The sequence below is a fragment of the Hemiscyllium ocellatum genome, chromosome 4 (genome assembly GCF_020745735.1).
Source record: "Hemiscyllium ocellatum isolate sHemOce1 chromosome 4, sHemOce1.pat.X.cur, whole genome shotgun sequence".
Lineage (NCBI taxonomy): Eukaryota > Metazoa > Chordata > Chondrichthyes > Orectolobiformes > Hemiscylliidae > Hemiscyllium > Hemiscyllium ocellatum.
In genome coordinates this window covers 123,527,080-123,546,368 of record NC_083404.1, presented here as the reverse complement: position 1 = coordinate 123,546,368, position 19,289 = coordinate 123,527,080, and the positions used below count along the sequence as shown (strand labels likewise).

At 39.2% G+C, this 19,289-nt stretch overlaps 1 protein-coding gene across 9 annotated transcripts in view; it reads right to left on the bottom strand.

Moving 5' to 3' along the window:
- The window catches only part of LOC132815081 (focal adhesion kinase 1), a 557,743-nt gene that overhangs the window by 246,795 nt on the left and 291,659 nt on the right, over nt 1–19,289 (bottom strand). For all 9 annotated transcript variants that reach the window (XM_060823816.1, XM_060823815.1, XM_060823817.1 and 6 more), the window contains 2 exons: nt 11,815–11,894; nt 4,317–4,379 (listed from right to left, as the gene is read on the bottom strand). In XM_060823816.1, coding sequence (XP_060679799.1) covers nt 4,317–4,379; nt 11,815–11,894 — 143 coding nt within the window. The remainder of the gene's footprint in view (nt 1–4,316; nt 4,380–11,814; nt 11,895–19,289) is intronic.

Below are 19,289 nucleotides of genomic sequence, written 5' to 3'. Positions count from 1 at the left end.
AGAAGCTGTCACGCAGTTAAGCATTTACGGCAGTCATTTGGAATTAATGATATTATACAGTGTGCAAGATATTTCAAGCCCACTTCATAGAAACAAACATGGCTATATGCATTTCTTTGCCTCTTATGTTTGATCCAGGGAGAGTACAGGTTGAGGAAACCAACAGGATGAATACTTCAGATATGAAGACAATAAGAAACAGAGATGCCAAAAAAATGTCAAGGTCTGACAAAACTGCTCTTTAACCAAATAAATTAACATTTCTGGAACAGAAAATCTATTTTGTTGACCACTGAGCCAATATTTGTACAATCACAAATTACTCTAAGGGAGCTTCTCTTTTCAGTTCTACTAAGTACAACAAGATTCCATACTGAATGTGTTATTCATACCACCCTGAAGGGCTGTACAGATTCTAATTAGCAAGCACATAGAATGGAAGGTAATCTGATCTGCCTTCTAATTGACCAACTTGACCATTATTAATTTGTGAACATCCTCCTGCTGCTGATCATTTAGCTCCTAAAAGCTTCTCTAGGAAAGGCATAAGGTATCGCATTGACCATCTGGAGAATAAAATGCAAACTGTATTTTACATCAGTGGAGGTCTTTATATTATTGAAAGAAATAGATTTAATTTGATTTATTATACTTTCACTTTGCTGTATTGTTGAAAATTAAATCTATTCCTCAAGAAATCAAGATTATTAGGAACCTAAAGTAAAAGCAGAATACCGATGTTGCTGGAAATCTGAAACGAAAACACCAAGTGCTGGACAAACTCAGAAGGTCTGGTAGCATCCATGCAGAAAAGAAAACTTTTTAGGTATAACATGATTGTTCTTCCGAGCTGAACAGAGGAAGAAAAGTGTTGGCTCTAAGTTGCTGAAAAAGAAGAGAGGTTCAGATAAGACAAAAAGGCCAGGGATAAAATAAAAGCAGGAGAGATTAAATGACAAAGATATAAAGTAATTCTATGAAGCGGGGGTGATAATGATAGTTGAAAATAAAAACAAACATTGGTCAGGAGTAACCAAAAGAGAAAATGCTGTAAAATTTTAGCAGGTCTGGCAGCATCTGAGAGGAGAGAAAAGAGCTGATGCTTTGAATCTAACTGACCCTTTGTCAAAGCTGGTTGGTCTGGAGTAAGTGTTAATGGCTGAATAACGAACAGCTGTCTCTAAAAACAAAACCAGAGAAAGAAAAATCAGAGTTTCAAAGAAGAGTTATTACACTCAAAGCATTAATTCTGTTTCTCGCACCACAGATGCTGCCAGACTTGCCAATTTCTCTAGCACTTTGTTATTATTAAATAATACAGACCGGTATTTGGGGGGGAAAAAAGTCATAAAAATAGAAGGTAGCCTCTTAGTAGAAATTGCTGAATTGACTGTAGAGTCATGAAATCTGTAATGTGCCTAAGTGAAAAATGGGGTGCTATTTCTCAAACATTGCAGTAGAACAAGGACAGGAGAGGAAGCACAGAGCAATCAAAACAGCAAACAACCATAAGGTCAGAGTCATGCTCGCAGACTGACTAGAGGTGTTTTGCAAAGTATCCCCCAGTCTGCATTTGATTACCCAATGTACAGGATTTTTCACTAAGAGCACATACACAGTATACTAAATTAAAAGAGTGCAAGTAAATTGCTGTTTCATCTGGAAAGAGCACTGTAAGGCTATCAGCTTCTCTCTTCTCATTGTCAAAGAACCTTCTGTCATTATACATGAAGGTGCCATGGGAAGGGTATAACGTATTAGGGAGATATAAGAGCACACCAGGGTGTCAAACCCTGTTTAGTGCCCACTGCTTTCATAAATCTTGGCTGATTTGGTAGGATTGAATAATTCGAGTAAAAAATGAGGTCTGCAGATGCTGGAGATCACAGCTGAAAATGTGTTGCTGTTTAAAGCACAGCAGGTTAGGCAGCATCTCAGGAATAGGGAATTTGACGTTTCGAACATCCTGATGAAGGGCTTATGCTCGAAACGTCGAATTCCCTATTCCTGAGATGCTGCCTAACCTGCTGTGCTTTAACCAGCAACACATTTTCAGGATTGAATAATTGCAATGATTGAACAATTTTCTTTCTAGAACAATTCTACCTTTGTTATAAGTTTTTTAAAACAGAAGAAAAATTGGTACACCAAAATCATACAAGATTCTATTGAGATTTAAAGCAGGAAAGGTAGAAAAAAATACAACCCCTAGGAAAAACACATATAAAATGGAAAACCATTTGCCTCAAAAATATTAATGACAAATTTTTAAAAATGCCAAACTGCAAGAATACAGCAGTCACAAATTAAAATCTCATCCTCAACCAGTAAGCAGCAAGTACATTTTACAGTATTTCAGCCCCATATATTTTGGATGGATCCACATGCCTTTTGTACATCACAATGTTGTTCTCAGTGCACCACAGATTCAAAATGCTAGTTTTGATCCAGTATTCAAAGGGCTAGTTTCCTATTCAGATACAGCCAAATTATTAGTGTGCAAACATTATTCATATCTGAATCTGAAATATACATTCACATGTAAATCCTCTTTGCAAATATTATGCTGCAATTTGGGAAATACAACATAATTTTAACATTTACAGAAACACCAAACAGTGGTTGGTTGCAGTAAAAACAGAGGACTGAGACAAAATAAAGGAATCAAACAATTGTTATAGGAGAGAAGGCCATTTAGCTAATTCCGTCGGTGATGTCTTTTCAAAATAATTCATCTAGTGCCACTACTCTGCCTTCTTCTTACATCCTGCACATCCTGACTTATCAAATAATTCAATTCCCTCTTGAAGGCTCATTTGAACCTGCTTTCCCCACATTCTCAGGCAATATATTTCAAAGCTGAGCCACTCACTGAGTGAAAAGGTGTTTTTTTTCTCAAGTTGCTGAAGCTTCTTTTGCTAATTACCTTAAATTTGTGCCGTCATGTTCTTGATTTTTCGAATGGGTGCTTTTTCCCTCCATCTACTCTGCGCAAACCCAATAGTTTTGAATCTCTATGTTAAATCACATCTCAACCTTCTGTTCTCCAAGAAGAAAGACAGTCCTAACTTCTCCGGATCATTTACAATAACTGAAGTTCACTCTTTCATGTCTTTACATTGTTCCTCAAGTGTGGCACTTCTTTAGTCAAAGAGAAACCAGTCTTCTGGACAAGTTTAACAAAATCTACTTGCTTTTATACTTTGTACCTTCATTAGGTCAGCCATTAATTAATGGGAGGGAGTGAAAAGTCCACTCTTACTTCTAATTTATTTGCTCGTATTTGCATTTCTCGGAGGTCTAGATTTCTCTAGATAGAAACTTCAGAGAAGAAATGGAGACAATGCAAGATTTAATAAGACGGATGCAGAAAACATACTTCCATGAGCAGGGGACATCAGAACTAAGGGGCACCAACAAAGGAAGCCACTAACAAATCAACAAAGCAAGTCAAGCAAAACGTGATGCAGAGAATGGTTAGAATGTAGAACATGCTCCCACCCAGAACAGTTGAAGCAAACTCAGCTTTAAGTGAGGAATAGGTAAACACAAGGGAAAAAGTAAGAGAAGGATATATTGGTGGAGTTTGATAAAAAGGTGAGATGAGGCTCTACTGGATCAAATGGCCTGCTTCAGTACTGTTAATACTGTACAATACAATGTAAAAAAATGCCAAATCTTCTAAAGCTAGGTATAGTATTTTTTGAAAACTGTTTATAAACAGAGTCTTGGAACTTTTTTTTTAGATTAGATTACTTACAGTGTGGAAACAGGCCCTTCGGCCCAACAAGTCCACACCGACCCGCCGAAGCGCAACCCACCCAGACCCATTCCCCTACATTTACCCCTTCAACTCACACTATGGGCAATCTAGCATGGCCAATTCACCTAACCTGCACATTTTTGAACTGAGAGGGGAAACCGGAGCACCCGGAGGAAACCCACGCAAACACGGGGAGAATGTGCAAACTCCACACAGTCAGTCACTTGAGGCAAGAATTGAACCCAGGTCTCTGGCGCTGTGAGGCAGCAGTGCTAACCACTGTGCCACCCACTTGATGTTGAGTAATTTGCAATAATTTATCTGATTGTTATCCCAGAATACTAAGTTGAATTTTTTTGAGAATAAGAGAAGTCAAATTTATCAAGATCCAAATGTCTCAGAATATTGAAGAAAAAAAAAGCACAGAATATAAAATTGTATGCTTGTATCCCTCTTGAGGTCATTTGAAGCAACTTGAAACATTGAGGTAATACTTACACATTAAAATGCAACAAATTAGCCTTCAGTAGACAAACACACAAAAACTACTCACTCTAACAATTCATAATTGGATTTCTTTTCCAAGGCATTTCCCCGCATTTCCTTATAAAATCTCCTAAAAAAAAAAGTTGTTCAAAACACAATCAGTGATCTGGTATTTAAACTATTATGCACTTGAATTTCTATTCTACAGAGAAAACTATTATGACTGAAAAAAATAGCTTAAGAAAATCATTTGAGAGCGTGTGGAACTCAATTTTAACATTTACCTTGTATGGGCAGACTGGTCACAAAGGTGGAATGCAATGCTGAAGTTTGCATGGTTTCATTTAAGACTATCCTTGTATTATTTGTACTGACCAAATTAATGTAATTTGTCTTGAGCTAATGTTTTCTTGAACTGATTTCGCTTATCCCTAGTAAACAATTCTATCCTTCTCAGGGTCATGAAATCCTTTTATTCATTTCTCTTCCATGTACCTATCCAATTTCTTCCAAAATGAATCTATGCCGTTCAGCTCAATCATTGCCTGAGGCAACAAATTTCATAGACCACCAAAGATATGGAAGGAATGGACACAGTGATATAAGAATAATATCAATGAGGTATCCAGTGAATAAAGACAAGTAAATGAAGCAGAGGTAGGCCTCAGTTATCAAATGGAAATATTCTAAAAAGCTTAATAAGTTGGATTGTCTACATCTAGTTAGTAAAATAAATATTTTAGATTTTGAATAATCTTAAGATTTAGAGACTTGGAGAGCACAAGATAAACTGCAATATTTATGGACTTTTTAAAAAATCTTAGAACGGTACAGCACAAGAACAGGCCCTTTGGCCCATGATGTTGTACTAAACATAATGCGAAACTCAACTATTCCCTTCTGCCTGCCTATGGTTCGCATCCCTCCATTCCTTGCTGATTCATGTGCCTATCTAAAAGTCCCTTAAATGCCCCCATCATATCTGCCTCCAGCATCATCCATGGCAGCGCATTACAGGTACCTACCCCTGTGCAAAACAAACTTGCCCCCACATCTCCTTTGAACCCTGCCCTCACTCGAAAACACCACCTTAAATGCATTCTTTCTGGTATTAGGCATTTCAAGTCTGGAAAAAAGATTCTGACCGTCAACCCTATCATAATTTTATAAACTTGTATCAGGTCTCTCTTCAGTCTCTGCCGCTCCAAAGAAAACAACTCTAGTTTGTCTAGCCTCTCGTTATAGGTCATACCATCGAATCTGGGCAGCACCCTGCTAAACCACTTCTGCTCCTCTCCACATCCTCCCTGTAATGTGGCTGCCAGAACTGAACACACAAGTGTGGCCTAGTCAAAGTTTCATAAAACTGCAGCATCACTTCCTGTCTCTTGTACTCAATGCCTCAACCAATAAATGCAAGCATGTCATATGCCTTCTTTACTCTTCTATGTACTTTTAAGGTGCTATGGACTAGGACCCCAAGATCCCTCTGTATATCAATGCTGTTAAGGATCCTGCCATTAACTGTAATCTTTCCCTTAACATTTGATCACCTAAATCCAACACCTAACACTTGCCCAGATTAAATGTCATCTGCCAAGTTTCCACCGATACCCGTAACTAATCTATATCCTGCTGTATCCTTTGACAACCTTCTACAACACCACCAATTTTAGTGTTGTCTGCAATCTTACTATACCCATCTATGTTTCATCCAAGTTATTTATATAAATTGCAACCAACAGAAGTCCCAGCATGGATCATGTGAATAACACTAGTCACAGACCTCCAGCCAGAAAAACACCCTTTCACCACTACCCTCAGTCTTCTATGGGCAAGCCAATTCTGAATCAAAATGGTCAAGTCACCATGGATCCTATGCATTTTAATCTTTTCAATGAGCGTATTATGAGGGACCTTGTCAAAAGCCTTACTATAATTCATGTAAACAATAGCCCCTGGTCTATCTTCATCACCTTTTCAAAAATATCAATCAAGTTAGTAAGACAAAGCTGTGCTGACTGTCCTAATTAGACTATTTCTTTATTGATCTCAAAATGCTCTAGCATATCAGCATGCCCTACACTAATCTCCCTATTCTCCATGTTCTTCTCCTTGATGAATACTGATGCATACTACGCATTGAGGATCTCGTCCTTATCTTCTTCCTCCAAGCACAAGTTACCTCCTTTATCCTTTTCTGGGCGTTCCCTCTCCCTATTATCCTCTTGCTTTTAATGTGTGCATAAAATTCCTTGGGATTCTCTTTAACCCTACTTGCAAAGGACATTTCATTGCCCCTCCTTGATCTCCTAATTCCTTGTTTTCTTTATATTTCTCATGGCCCCTATCCAATTTTAGGTTTCTAAACCTTACAAATCCTTCCCTTTTCTTTTTGACTAAATTGACATTATCTATGGATCCCATTCCCTGTCATTCTTGTCCTTCCTCCCTACTGGAACATGCTGGCACTGAATTCTAATCAGTGGGAGTTGTTTAAAGGCCTACATGTCAAATGTGTACTTGCCCGATAACAGCTGCTCCCAATTAACTCTCTCTAGCTCCTGCCTAAAACGGAGGTAAATTTGCCCTCCCCTAATTTAGTACACTTTTCCAACACAAAGTCTAACATATTTAAATAAAATATTAACACATAGATATACATGTCCTCAATGAGATCTCTTAGGGAGGTGACGTTTGCAAGATGTCCAAATTCAGGGGCTATGAATACAAAATGGCTAATAGTGGATCCAATAGGGAAATCAGAGAAACCTGAAATTTGATTAGATTAGATTACTTAGTGTGGAAACAGGCCCTTCGGCCCAACAAGTCCACACCGACCCGCCGAAGCGCAACCCACCGATATCCCTACATTTACCCCTTACCTAACACTACGGGAAATTTATCATGGCCAATTCACCTGAACCGCACATCTTTGGACTGTGGGAGGAAACCGGAGAACCCAGAGGAAACCCACACAGACACAGGGAGAACGTGCAAACTCCACACAGTCAGTCGCCTGAGCTGGGAATTGAACCCGGATCTCAGGCACTGTGAGGCAGCAGTACTAACCACTGTGCCACCATCCCGCCCACAAATTTGTTGCCTCAGGTAGTGATCAAGTTGAATGGCATGGATTCATTTTGGATTCACATGTAATCAGAGCATCAACTGAACACAAAGTAGGAAATTGAGACTGTTCACAGTGTTGTTCAGCCTGTGAAAGTGACCAGAGTGCTGGTGGAATAAACAGAAGAAAATGGGATTCATGGTAGGGGCTTACGGGAATCTTGATGGCAAATATTCCTAAGGAAGACCCCACAATCTGAAAATTCCGGCTTAATCTGTCATAGGTTCTGTATATTGTCCATAACCTCACAACACCATATACTACTTATAGGTTTAAAGAAGGCTTTTGTACATTTTTTAAATTCATTGGAGGGACACAGGTGTCACTGGCTAAGTCAGCAATCATTGCTCATCTCGAGTTGCTCTTGAAATGTTTGTGCTCGGTTGAGCTGCCTTCTTGAACTGCTGCAGATATGTGCTCTAGGTAGACATACAACGGAATTCCAGGTTTCTGTCCCAATAACAATGATCAAATGACAATATATTTCTAAGTCAGGATGGTGAGTGGCTAGAAGTGGAACTTGGAAGTGCTGGTATTCCTATGTATCATCTGCTGTTGTCATTCTAGATTATTACAGTTATGGATTTGGAAGGTGATATTGGAGGAGGCTTGGTGAATTTCTCTAGATCATTGTGTGGATGGTACACACTTCTGTCCCTTAAGTGGTGGTGGTGGAGGGAATGGATGTCAGTGGATGGGGTGCCAATCAAGTGGCTGCTTTGTCCTGGGTGGCATCAAGCTTCACATTGGACGCAACCAGACGTTTGGTGAGTATTCCATTGTACTCCTCATTTCAGCCTGAGAGATGGTGGACAGCTTTAGAGAAGTCAGAAAATAAGTCACCTGCTGCAGTATTCCTAGCCTCTAACCTGCTCCTGTAGCCACTTTATTTATTTGGTCAGTCTAGTAGAGTCTTAGGTTAATGGTAACCCTCAGGATGTTGATAGTGCGGAATTCAGTGATGTTAACACCATTTAATATCACTTGTCAGCTGAAAACTGGATACTGTCCAGGTCTTTCTGTATTTTGACATGGACTGCTTCAGTATTGCGAGTCATCATGCTTGGTGTTGAGCATTATACCGTCATGAGCAATCGTCTAATTTTACAATGGAGGAGCAGGTCATTGATGAAGTAGCTAACAACAGTTGGGCCTAATGTGAGAAACTCTTGTAGCGACGTTCTGGAGCTGACGTGACTGACCTCGACAACCATCTTCCAATTTGCCACTTATGACTCCAACCAGCAGGGAGTTTTTCCCCTGATTCCAATTGTCTTCAGTTTTGCTAGGATTCCTTGATACCACTTGCAGGCAGATGGAGTCTTAATGTCAAGAACTGTCATTTTCACCTCATCTTTGGAAATTAGCTCCTTTGTCCGTGTTTGGACAAGGGCTGTAATGAGGTCAGGAGCTGACTGGCCCTAGCAGAATCCAAATTGGGTGTTAATAGGCAGGTTATTTAGGGTGTAGGTTTGCTCACTGAGCTGTAGGTTTGACATCCAGATGTTTCATTACCTGGCTCGGTAACATCATCAGTGGCTACCTTCAAGTGAAGCGAAGTTGTTGTCTCCTGCTTTCTATTTATATATTTATCCTGGATGGGGTTCCTGCGGTTTGTGGCGATGTCATTTCCTGTTCGTTTTCTGAGGGGTTGATAGATGGTATCTAGATCTATGTTTTGAAAAATGTGGTGCTGGAAAACACAGCAGGCCAGGCAGCATCCGAGGAGCAGGAGAATCAACATTTCGGGCACAAGCCCTTCTTCTCCTGCTCCTCGGATGCTGCCCAGCCTACTGTGTTTTTCCAGCACCTCATTTTTCAACTCTAGTACTCCAGCATTTGCAGTCCTCACTTCCTCCCATCTAGATCTAAGTGTTTGTTTATGGCATTGTGATTGGAGTGCCAGGCCTCCAGGAATTCTCTGGCATGTCTTTGCTTAGCCTGTCCCAGGATAGATAAACAAACATATAGATCTAGATACCATCTATCAACCCCTCAGAAAACGAACAGGAAAAGACATCACCACAAACCCCACGAACCCCATCCAGGACAAACATATAAATAGAAAGCAGGAGACAACAGCTTTGCTTCACTTGAAGGTCGCCACTGATGATGTTACCTAGCCAGGTAAAGAAACGTCTGGATATCAAACCTACAGCTCAGCAAGCAAATCTACACCCTAAACCTCAACCTGAGCTACCAACCTTCACAAACCTTGCAAGCAGGTTATTGCTGAGCAGGTGCTGCTTCATAGCACTGTCAATTATACCTTCCATTACTTCATCGATGACGGAGAGTATACAAATGACACAGTAGTTGGATGGTTGGATTTGTCCTCCTTTTGTGTGTTCTGAACACGCCTGGGCAATTTTCCAGATTTGTGACCATACTGGAACAGTTGGCTATGGCTGCAGACACCTCTGGAGCACAAGTCTTCAGTACTATTACCAGAATGTTGTCTGGGCTCAGTTTTTGTAGCATCAATGCCTCTAGCTGTTTCTTTCATGCAGAGTGAATAGAATTTGCTGAACAATAGCATCTTTAAGTGGAGGAAACCAAGATGAGTCATCCACTCAGTACTTCAGTACTGAAAATGGTTGTGAATGATTCAGTCTCATCTTTTTCATTAATAGCTTGCCAATCATTAAGGATAGGTATATTTATGGAGTCTCCTTCTCTAATAAATCATTTAATTGCCTACCCCCTTCACATGTGGATGCAATAAGATTGCAGAGCTTAGATCTGATCTGTTGGTTATGCAGTCACTTGATTCCATCACTTGTTGCTAATGCTGTTTGGCATATCAGTAGTCCTGCTTTATAGCTTTACCAGATTGACATCACATTTTTAGGTATATCTGGTACTACTCCTGGTATACCCTTCTGCACTCTCCATTGGACAAGGGTTGATCCCTTGGCTTGATGACAGTGGTAGAGTGAGGGATGTCCCAGAGCATGAGTTTAGAGAATAATTCTGCTACTGCTGATGGCCCACAACACCTCATGGATGCCCAAGACTTGAGGTGCTAGATCTATTCCAAGTCTGTCCATTTAGCATGGTGATTGAGAGCATATTATGTTGTGTGGCACAACGTATAAGCAGGACGTCATCTCCACTGTGATTGTGCAGTAGTCACCCTTACTGATACTTCAAGAACAGATGCATCTGCAATGGCAGAATGGCGAAAATTCGGTCAAGGTATGTTGTTTCTTCTTCTTGTTTCATCCACACTTGTCACAGGCCCAGCTGAGCAGTTAAGTCCTTTAGGCCCCACCTAGAGTATATTCCAAGTCCTTGCCACCCTCAATGCTTCTCTCAAATGGTTTTCAACATGGAGCTAATTCATCAGTTGAAAGGGTGCTGGGGATGAAATGTGTGTAATTAGCAGGAGGCTTGGACAAGTTGACTGAATGAGCAAGTGTATGACAGATAAAGTGCATTGTGGATAAAGGTGAGGTTATCCACTTTGGTAGCAAAAACAGGAAGGTAGATAATTATCAAATACTGATAGACTGGGAATGAGGTGAGGTGGGGAAACGACTCAAGTGTCCTTGTCCACCAGTCGCTGAAAGTGAGCATGCAACAAATGATATGTAAGCCTTCACACAGTGGATTCAAGTAAAGGAGCAGGGATGTCTTGCTGCAACAGGGTCTTGGTAGAAATCAACACCTGGAGTATTGTGTGCAGTACTGCATAGAAATTATAAGAATAACAAGTGATCCCATTGAAACATAAGATCCTGAGAAGATTTGATAGGATATTTTCTCAGGTGAGAGTAATTAGAACTAGAAACATGGTTTAAAATTAGGATGTTCTATGTTTTATGTCTCCCATATATGATCGAGATGAGGAGAACATTTTTCATCTCAGAGTCATTAGGTTGTGGAATTCACTTTCCCAGAAATCAGTGGAGGCTGGGTCATTGAATACATCCATACTTGATGGACAAGTGAGTCAAGGGGTAGAGGGAACAGGAAAGAAAACAAAATTGAGGCTACAATCAAAGCAGCCATGATCTTACTGAATGACAAAACAGGCATAAGGGGCTGAATAGCCTACTCCTACTATTGCTTATCACCTTATCATGAAAATAGTACAAACTCAAAATGTCTCTTGTGTAAATTCAGAACAACTATATCAGCAAAGACTGGAACTACTCTTGTTTAATCACTTGCATACTGCTTACAGTCAAGCCTCAATTGTATTCCATAATACAAAGAACTGTAACTAATTAATACCAACAAATATTGCAAGTGACTACTTACAGCCAGAGCGCCAACAGTGACCAAAAGAGACAAAATATTCATTTTAATTAATTCATGTGCTGACTAGCCTTTGGTTTAATACCTAATTAGGTTTCTGCACACCTGAATTTACCAAGTAGAAAACCTTTCAAATGTATTAATATTGGTAAAGTTACTACAATAGACTTACCTGATCTCAAGGCATCCCAGCTTCAGTGCAATATCCTGGTCCACTTGATCTGCTATGTCCATCATGTAATCATTCTTAACCTAAACATGAAAATACATTCAATAAGAGTAAATATTCAAGCTATGATTTTTGAATTGCCCTGCTGAATAATCATATGATATATAATGACATGACCATCTTGGATACCTAGAGATTCGAAATTAAGATATATTAAGTTATGAATAACAAACACATTAATTTGTGTAATCACATTTTCAGAGTCAATTTCAAACAGCAAAGAATTACTCAAATTACAATTCTCAAATATTTTCAGTTACGTTTTCTTACAGAATATTTAATAAGCAAAGTAGTGATTAATTGCTTCTTTGTTGAAATTAGTTATGAAAGCTTGGCATATTTTTCAATTCATTTTACAATGTATTGCTACAGGACCTTTTCAGCAATCAACAGAATTATAACAATTATTTTAATCTAAGCTTTGTAGGTGATGTTATAAATCATTACTTGACAGCTCAGGTCCCAAAGACGCATGGGATGGCATCTTCCACCATCCTGAGGTGATGGTCACACTGCTGATGCAGGAATGAAGGAAGAACACTCAATTCGTCTTGGCTGAAGGATACAGCTACAGAACCTGCTAGCTGTATTCAGCCAGAAATGTCAAGTACCATTGTCTACATGGATCGAAGGGCCTTTTCTGTCTGTATCACTGTAGGTCATGAGAATAAAGTGCAATACAAACTAAAAATATCACAGACAAAGTAATTCACAGTTTTCACAGACTGATTTACAAGCACCATTACAATAAAGTGGCTTTCTGGAAGTTAAAAAGAATATTATTTGCAAAGGTCAGACATTGCAATCTTCCAAATCCCAGGTTCAGCCTCAATTATCTACTAGTGGGTGGCATGGTGGCACAGTGGTTAGCACTGCTGTCTCACAGCGAGAGAGACCCGGGTTCAATTCCCGCCTCAGGCGACTGACTGTGTGGAGTTTGCACATTCTCCCCGTGCCTGTGTGAGTTTCCTCCGGGTGCTCCAGTTTCCTCCCACAGTCCAAAAATGCACAGGTTAGGTGAATTGGCTTTGGCGGGTCAGTGTGGACTTGTTGGGCTGAAATGCCCGTTTCCACTACTGTAAGTGAATAATCTAATGTAACCTTTCGTCCTGCAGCTCCACACATTCATGCATTGTATGCTATTTTACAATAAAAGAAGAATTTTTTTTCTTTTAACTATAATCAAATTCGGAGATAGAATATCTGAACTAAATCAGTGAACTAGCAAAAACAAATGTGAACAATCAACTCCAGTTGATTTAACCAAATATTCTACCCTGAAGAGAGAGTTTATCTATGACCCAGAACATTTTGCTGTTCCCTTATATATAAATCTTACAGCTTTCAGAAGTTCTTTTAAAGGAGGTACAACATTATCATTACTATATACAGAAAATAACTCACCCAACTGAATATGAACCCTAACAAATATAAGATGTTAAATCAAGCTGTACTAGTCTGAACAATATATCAGTGTATACAAATACATGCCCTGCATGACATCAACAATTCTTTCTAATGTGGAAAAATCACGACTGAACTTTGAAGAAAATTAAAGAATAAATGAAAAGGGATAGACCATTTAGAACTGAGATAGGGAGGAATTTCTTCACTGAGTGAATATTTAGAATTCACTGCTCCAGAGGACTGTACAGGCTCCATTGTTGGACTACATTCCAAGGTAAGATCAATAGACTGCTATATTTAGAACATAGAACATTGAGAAGTACAGCACAGAATAGGCCCTTTGGCCCACGATGTTGTGCCGAGATTTAATCCTAATATAAAACATAGTAACAACCTACGCACCCCTCAACTTGCTGCTATCCATGTGCCTGTCCAGCAGTCGCTTAAACATCCCCAATGACTCTGCTTCCACCACCACAGCTGGCAACGCATTCTACGCATTCACAACTCTGCGTAAAGAACCTACCTCTGATGTCTCCTTTATACCTTCCTCCTAATATCATCAACTATGATTTCTCGTACCAGTCAATCCCGCCCTGGGGGAAAGTCTCTGGCTATTGACTCTATCTATTCCTCTCATTATTTTGTACACCTTGATCAGGTCTCCTCTCTTCTTCCTCCTCTCCACAGAAAAAGTCCATGCTTATTCAACCTTTCTTCATAAGGCAAGCCCTTCAGCCCAGGCAACATCCTAGTAAACTTTCTTTGCATCCTCTCCAAAGCCTTGGTTTCTTTCCTATGGTAGAACTGAATACAATATTTCAAGAGTGGACTTGTAGAGCTGCAGCAAAACCTCAGGGCCAAGTTGAACTCCATCTGCCATTTCTCAGCCCAGCTCTACATCCTATGTCGCGCTGCAGCCTATAGTAGCCCTCTGTACTACTGACGATACCTCCAACCTTTGTGACTTCTGTAAATGTACTAACTCTCCCCTTAACCTCCTCATCCAAGTCATTTATAAAAACTACAAAGAGCAGAGGCCCAAGAACAGAGCCCTGTGGGACCCCACTCAACTCTGACCTCCAGGCAGAATACTTTCCATCACTCTCTGCCTTCTGTCAGCCAGCCAATTCTGAATCCAGATAGCCAAATTTCCCTGTATCCCATACTTCCTAAATTTATGATTGAGCCTTCCTTGAGGAACTCTATCAAATGCCTTGCTGAAGTCTATATACACCACATCCACTGCTCGACCGTTGTTGATCTGTCTTGACACCTCCTCAAAGTATTTAAAAAGATCAAGGTATGTGGTGTGAGTGCACAAAATCTACAGTGATATGGAAGATCAGCAATAGTCTCACTGGATGGCAGAGTGGGTGAGGCATGGAGTGGCCTACTCCTCCTATTTCTTGGATTCTTATAATTTGCACAACTTATTTTAATTTGATATTTGCCTGGCATCTTGGAATCATTTACAGCCTATTGACATAAAGTTAACTTTAAGCCATGCTAATCCATAAGGTTACTGGCACATTGAATGCCAAAATGATGGAAGCCACAGAATAGAACTAAAATAATCGAAACTATCCTGAATCAGGGGACCATCTGAAGAAAACCCTCAGTTAAAAATAGTTAAGAATAAATCTGAAACATTTGAAACTCATTTTATTACATGGTCTGCTAATTTTGTAATCAAGGTGGTCAAATTAGGCTAGGTTTTCACTTAACAGAAAAGGTTAAATCATCAGTAAAATCATCAGGAAACAATGTGAATAACAAATTAGTTTGCATAGATGGGAAGCAACACAACAAACATTTCAAACTCAGAAGGCATGAATATTGCAAGTACTAAAAATCGTACATTTACTTAATTTGTTGAAGCTAATTGTAAGGAGACAGCACTCAGTGACAACAACACTACAGCTGATGATCATAACGTAGTCATTAGTAGCAACACGTGACTACTTTTAGTTTCACTACATATAGCTAAGAGAAAACTAACAACAAATTGCAGAATATTAGAGATGTGCAGATATTGTCAGCTACTGCCCTATTTCAGAGATTTAATAATATTAGTTAAACCTGCTTCATTTTTAATTGCAAAATTAACTAAATGAAGTTGTAATGGAGAGACTTAATATGTTAAAATTTTATATACTTTCACACAAGTCTGTCAATAGCTAAGAAAACAATTCTTGTTCAAAAACAATGGTTTATAGAACAATGGAATATTGAGTTCAACTGTAAACAATTTATGCTAAAATCATCATGAATAAAATGTGTGTGTTATGCAACAGTACATCTTTGAACGGTCACTAAACTGACATTTTCCATTAGAATCAAGTATGATATCTTTCCCTTCCCTCAAGTTGCCATTCAAGTTTCAAGTGATAATTGTCAACTATCTGATTAAATGCCTTGATATCGGTTTTAACACAATGATTTGATGCTTAAGTGTTGGGATCAGAATGACATTGAAATTTAACAACTTTGGTAAGGAAACAGACTTGCACAATAAGCTGTTTACTGCAGTTATTTATACTATCATAGCTAAAACAAAAGTAAATTTCTTAGGATACATTAATAAAGCTAGGATCAAAGATATTGAAGCGGGAGAACGAGTCTAGCATAACAATAGTGATTAAAGCCTAGCTACAATATAGATAAAGTGTCTGCATAATTTGAATGGCAATTTGACTGAAGTTGATAAAAACAAGAAGGAACTAGATTATGTGCATGCTCAAATATCTGAAACAATTAAAGAAGAATTTTCCAGACTTTTCTTGAGAGAATAGGCCAGGGTTCTAAATCAGCTTTACACTTCTCCAGAAAATCACATTGTTTTAGGCAGGTGAGAGTTTTCTGTGTTGCAATATGAAGAACAAGGGTAGCAAATGCCAAAGGCAACTCTGCCAGCTGCAACTTCCACTCCAAGCCACAAACCATCCTAACTTGGAAATATCATGAATTCTTTGCTGTTGCAGGGTTAAAATCCTGGAACTCCCCTACCTATGAGTACTTATGAAGGACTGGATTGACTGATATTTTGAAAACTGAAACAAAATAATTAAACAGAAATATACAGCAGTCGAAGAGTATAGTGCTGAAAAACACAGCCAGTCAGGCAGCATCCCAGGAGCAGGAGAATCGATGTTTCGAGCATAAGCTCTTCATCAGAAATGACCCCTCACTCTTGATGAACAATTGATGCTCAAAACGTCGATTCTTCTGCTTCTCAGATGCTGCCTGACCAGCTGTTCTTTTCCAGGACCAGACTCTTCAACTCTGATTTCCAGCATCTCCATTCGTATATTTCTAGGAGAATTTGACAACAGCCAAATAATGCTTACATGCTTTACATGCACAAGTACAACATACGCTTATTGCACATACATTTGGTGCCTAGTTTCCTACACTACAACTGTGAACATTCCTCAAATATAATTAATTGATCCGGACGTTGCTAAGAGTGTTTCATAATTTTTTTTCTCTAGATGGTTGTGCATGTCAAAACAGGGAGTAATTTGAGAAACTAGTCATATTTTATCTCAGAGTTGAGGTCATATAGCAATTGTTATCTCTATCAGTTACATTGGTCCATTTAGATATCAGGTGGTCAAAGAAAAATTTCATAAAAATAAGATGCTCCGACCATTCAATAAGTGCAACTGACATTTCTGAATCAGAGACCATATGTATTGCAGACCCAATCTAGTAACAACAGTGATAATGGAACATAATTCCAAAACTCATTTTTAAAATTTCATCTTTAAGAGTTTTGAGATTTTGGTGTCACTTAAGATTTGATGAAAGTGAATTTTAGTTGATCACAACACAATACGAAAGAACAACCTGCATATATGATAAAGGTAGGTAGGCATCGTTTAGCTCAGTTTGCTGATTGTGATGGAGAATGATGCCAACAGCGTGGGTTCAATTTCCACACTTAACTGAGAATGCCATGAAGGATTCTCCTTCTCAATCTCATCACTCTGTTGACGTATGATGACCCTCACGTTAAAACCCCCATCAGTCATCTCTTTAATGAGAAAGCAGCCCTATGGTCTCTTAAGGCAATGGCAACTTTACCTATCCTTTTCTTTATATGATAAATAAAAGATATATTAAATATCACTTTTATTATATTACTCACCAGCAATTTCAAGTTAAATTTTCTTTCAGCAAATACAGATTTATGTGACTCACACTATACAATGCATTACTTCAAATATGTGGCCTTGTAAACATATTTGATCATTGTTGGAAAAGCACCTGTCAATTATTTCTGAGTAACAAACCCAATTTCCTTAACCTATCCGAAAATAAACAGCTCAAAAGTAAAATCATTCGTAAGTGTTGCAGTTCGCTGTCTGGTAAACTCTGCTGAAATATGAATTAAGTTCACCAAAGGTTTGAGATTCTAGTTTTTGAGTCATAGCAAAGCTTTTTGTGAGACACTTAGCTGAAATGGAAAAATGCAGCAAACAGCAAATACGTTAGCTTTTTAAATTACTCAATGAGTTTTTAATACTTAATAAGACAAAATAAATAAAGCTGATCTCTTGTGGTGTTGTCCATTGTAAATTATACAGAGATTCATAAGGATCAGTCATTCATTCATTGGATGTGAACTTCGCTGGCCAATCCAGTACTGCCCCTGAGAAGGTGATAAGCCACCTTCTTGAATGAATACAGTACATATGGTCTAAATAAATCCTCAGCAATATTGGGGAGGGTGTTCCAGAATTTTGACCTACAACAATGAAGGAATAATATATTTACAAGGCAGGCTGGTGTGGGGTTTGGAATGTAACTAGCAGGTGGCAGTATTCCTACATTCCTACCCCTGTTTTTCCTAAATGTGAGAGGTTTGGAAGGCACAGCAAAGGAGACTTGATAAATTGCAGTACATCTTGACCAGCAATGGTAGAGGGAGCGAATGCTCAAGATTGTGCAAATCAAATCAGCTGCTTTATCCTGGATGGTGGCAAGTCAATTTTAGTTTGTTGGAGTTTGTACACAGCCAGACAAATCAACAATACGTTACCAAACTCCTGACTTGCAGATGCTGGAGTAAGATGAGTTACTCTTGATTATCGGCAAACTTAAGGAAGGGGTTGTCCACACTTCTATCAAGTGGCATTTGCTCAGAAGTAACTTGGTCAAAAATGTTCAGTTGCGTTCCTTCAAGATTAGGGGCGGCATGGTGGCTCAGTGGTTAGCACTGCTGCCTCATAGCGCCAGGGCCCCGGGTTTGATTCCCAATTTGGGTTACTGTCTGTGTGGAGTTTGCACGTTCTCCCAGTGTCTGCGTGGGTTTCCTCCAGGTGCTCTGGTTTCCTCTCACAATCCATAGGTGTGCAGGTTAGGTGAATTGGGCCATGCTAAATTGCCCATAGTGTTAGGTACATTAGTCACGGGTAAATGAGTCTGGGTGGTTGCTCTTCGGAGGGTCGGTGTGGACTTGTTGAGCAGAAGGGCGTGTTTCCACATTTGGGAATCTAATCTAATAAAGATTCCTGATAACATTTCAGTCTTGATCCAAACATGGCTAACAAGCGCTGAATCTCAGAAATGAGGTGAGGTGAATCTCAGAAATGAGCAAGTATAAGAATAAAGGAGCCCAAGTAAAACTAGAGTTAATAGACATCAGGGGAAAATCTTTCCACCAACAGAAATCAATCCAAAGCACAGAATCAGGCCGCACCATCTTTAGCTGCTCCACCACTGACCTTCCATTGTTACACAACCAGAAGTGGGATATTCACTGATGATTGCATAATTTTCAGCACAATTTCTACTTCCTCAGATACTGAAGTAGCAAATATTCAAACGCAGCAAGACTTGAACAATATCCAGATTTTGGTTGACAAATGTGTCAAGCAATGTCCATCTTCAACAAGAGGGAAACTACCTGTTGCTCCTTGACATTTAATAGTATTGCCATTTCTCAATTTCCCCACTATCAACATCCTGGAGGGGTTACCATTGACCAGAACCCAACTAATCAT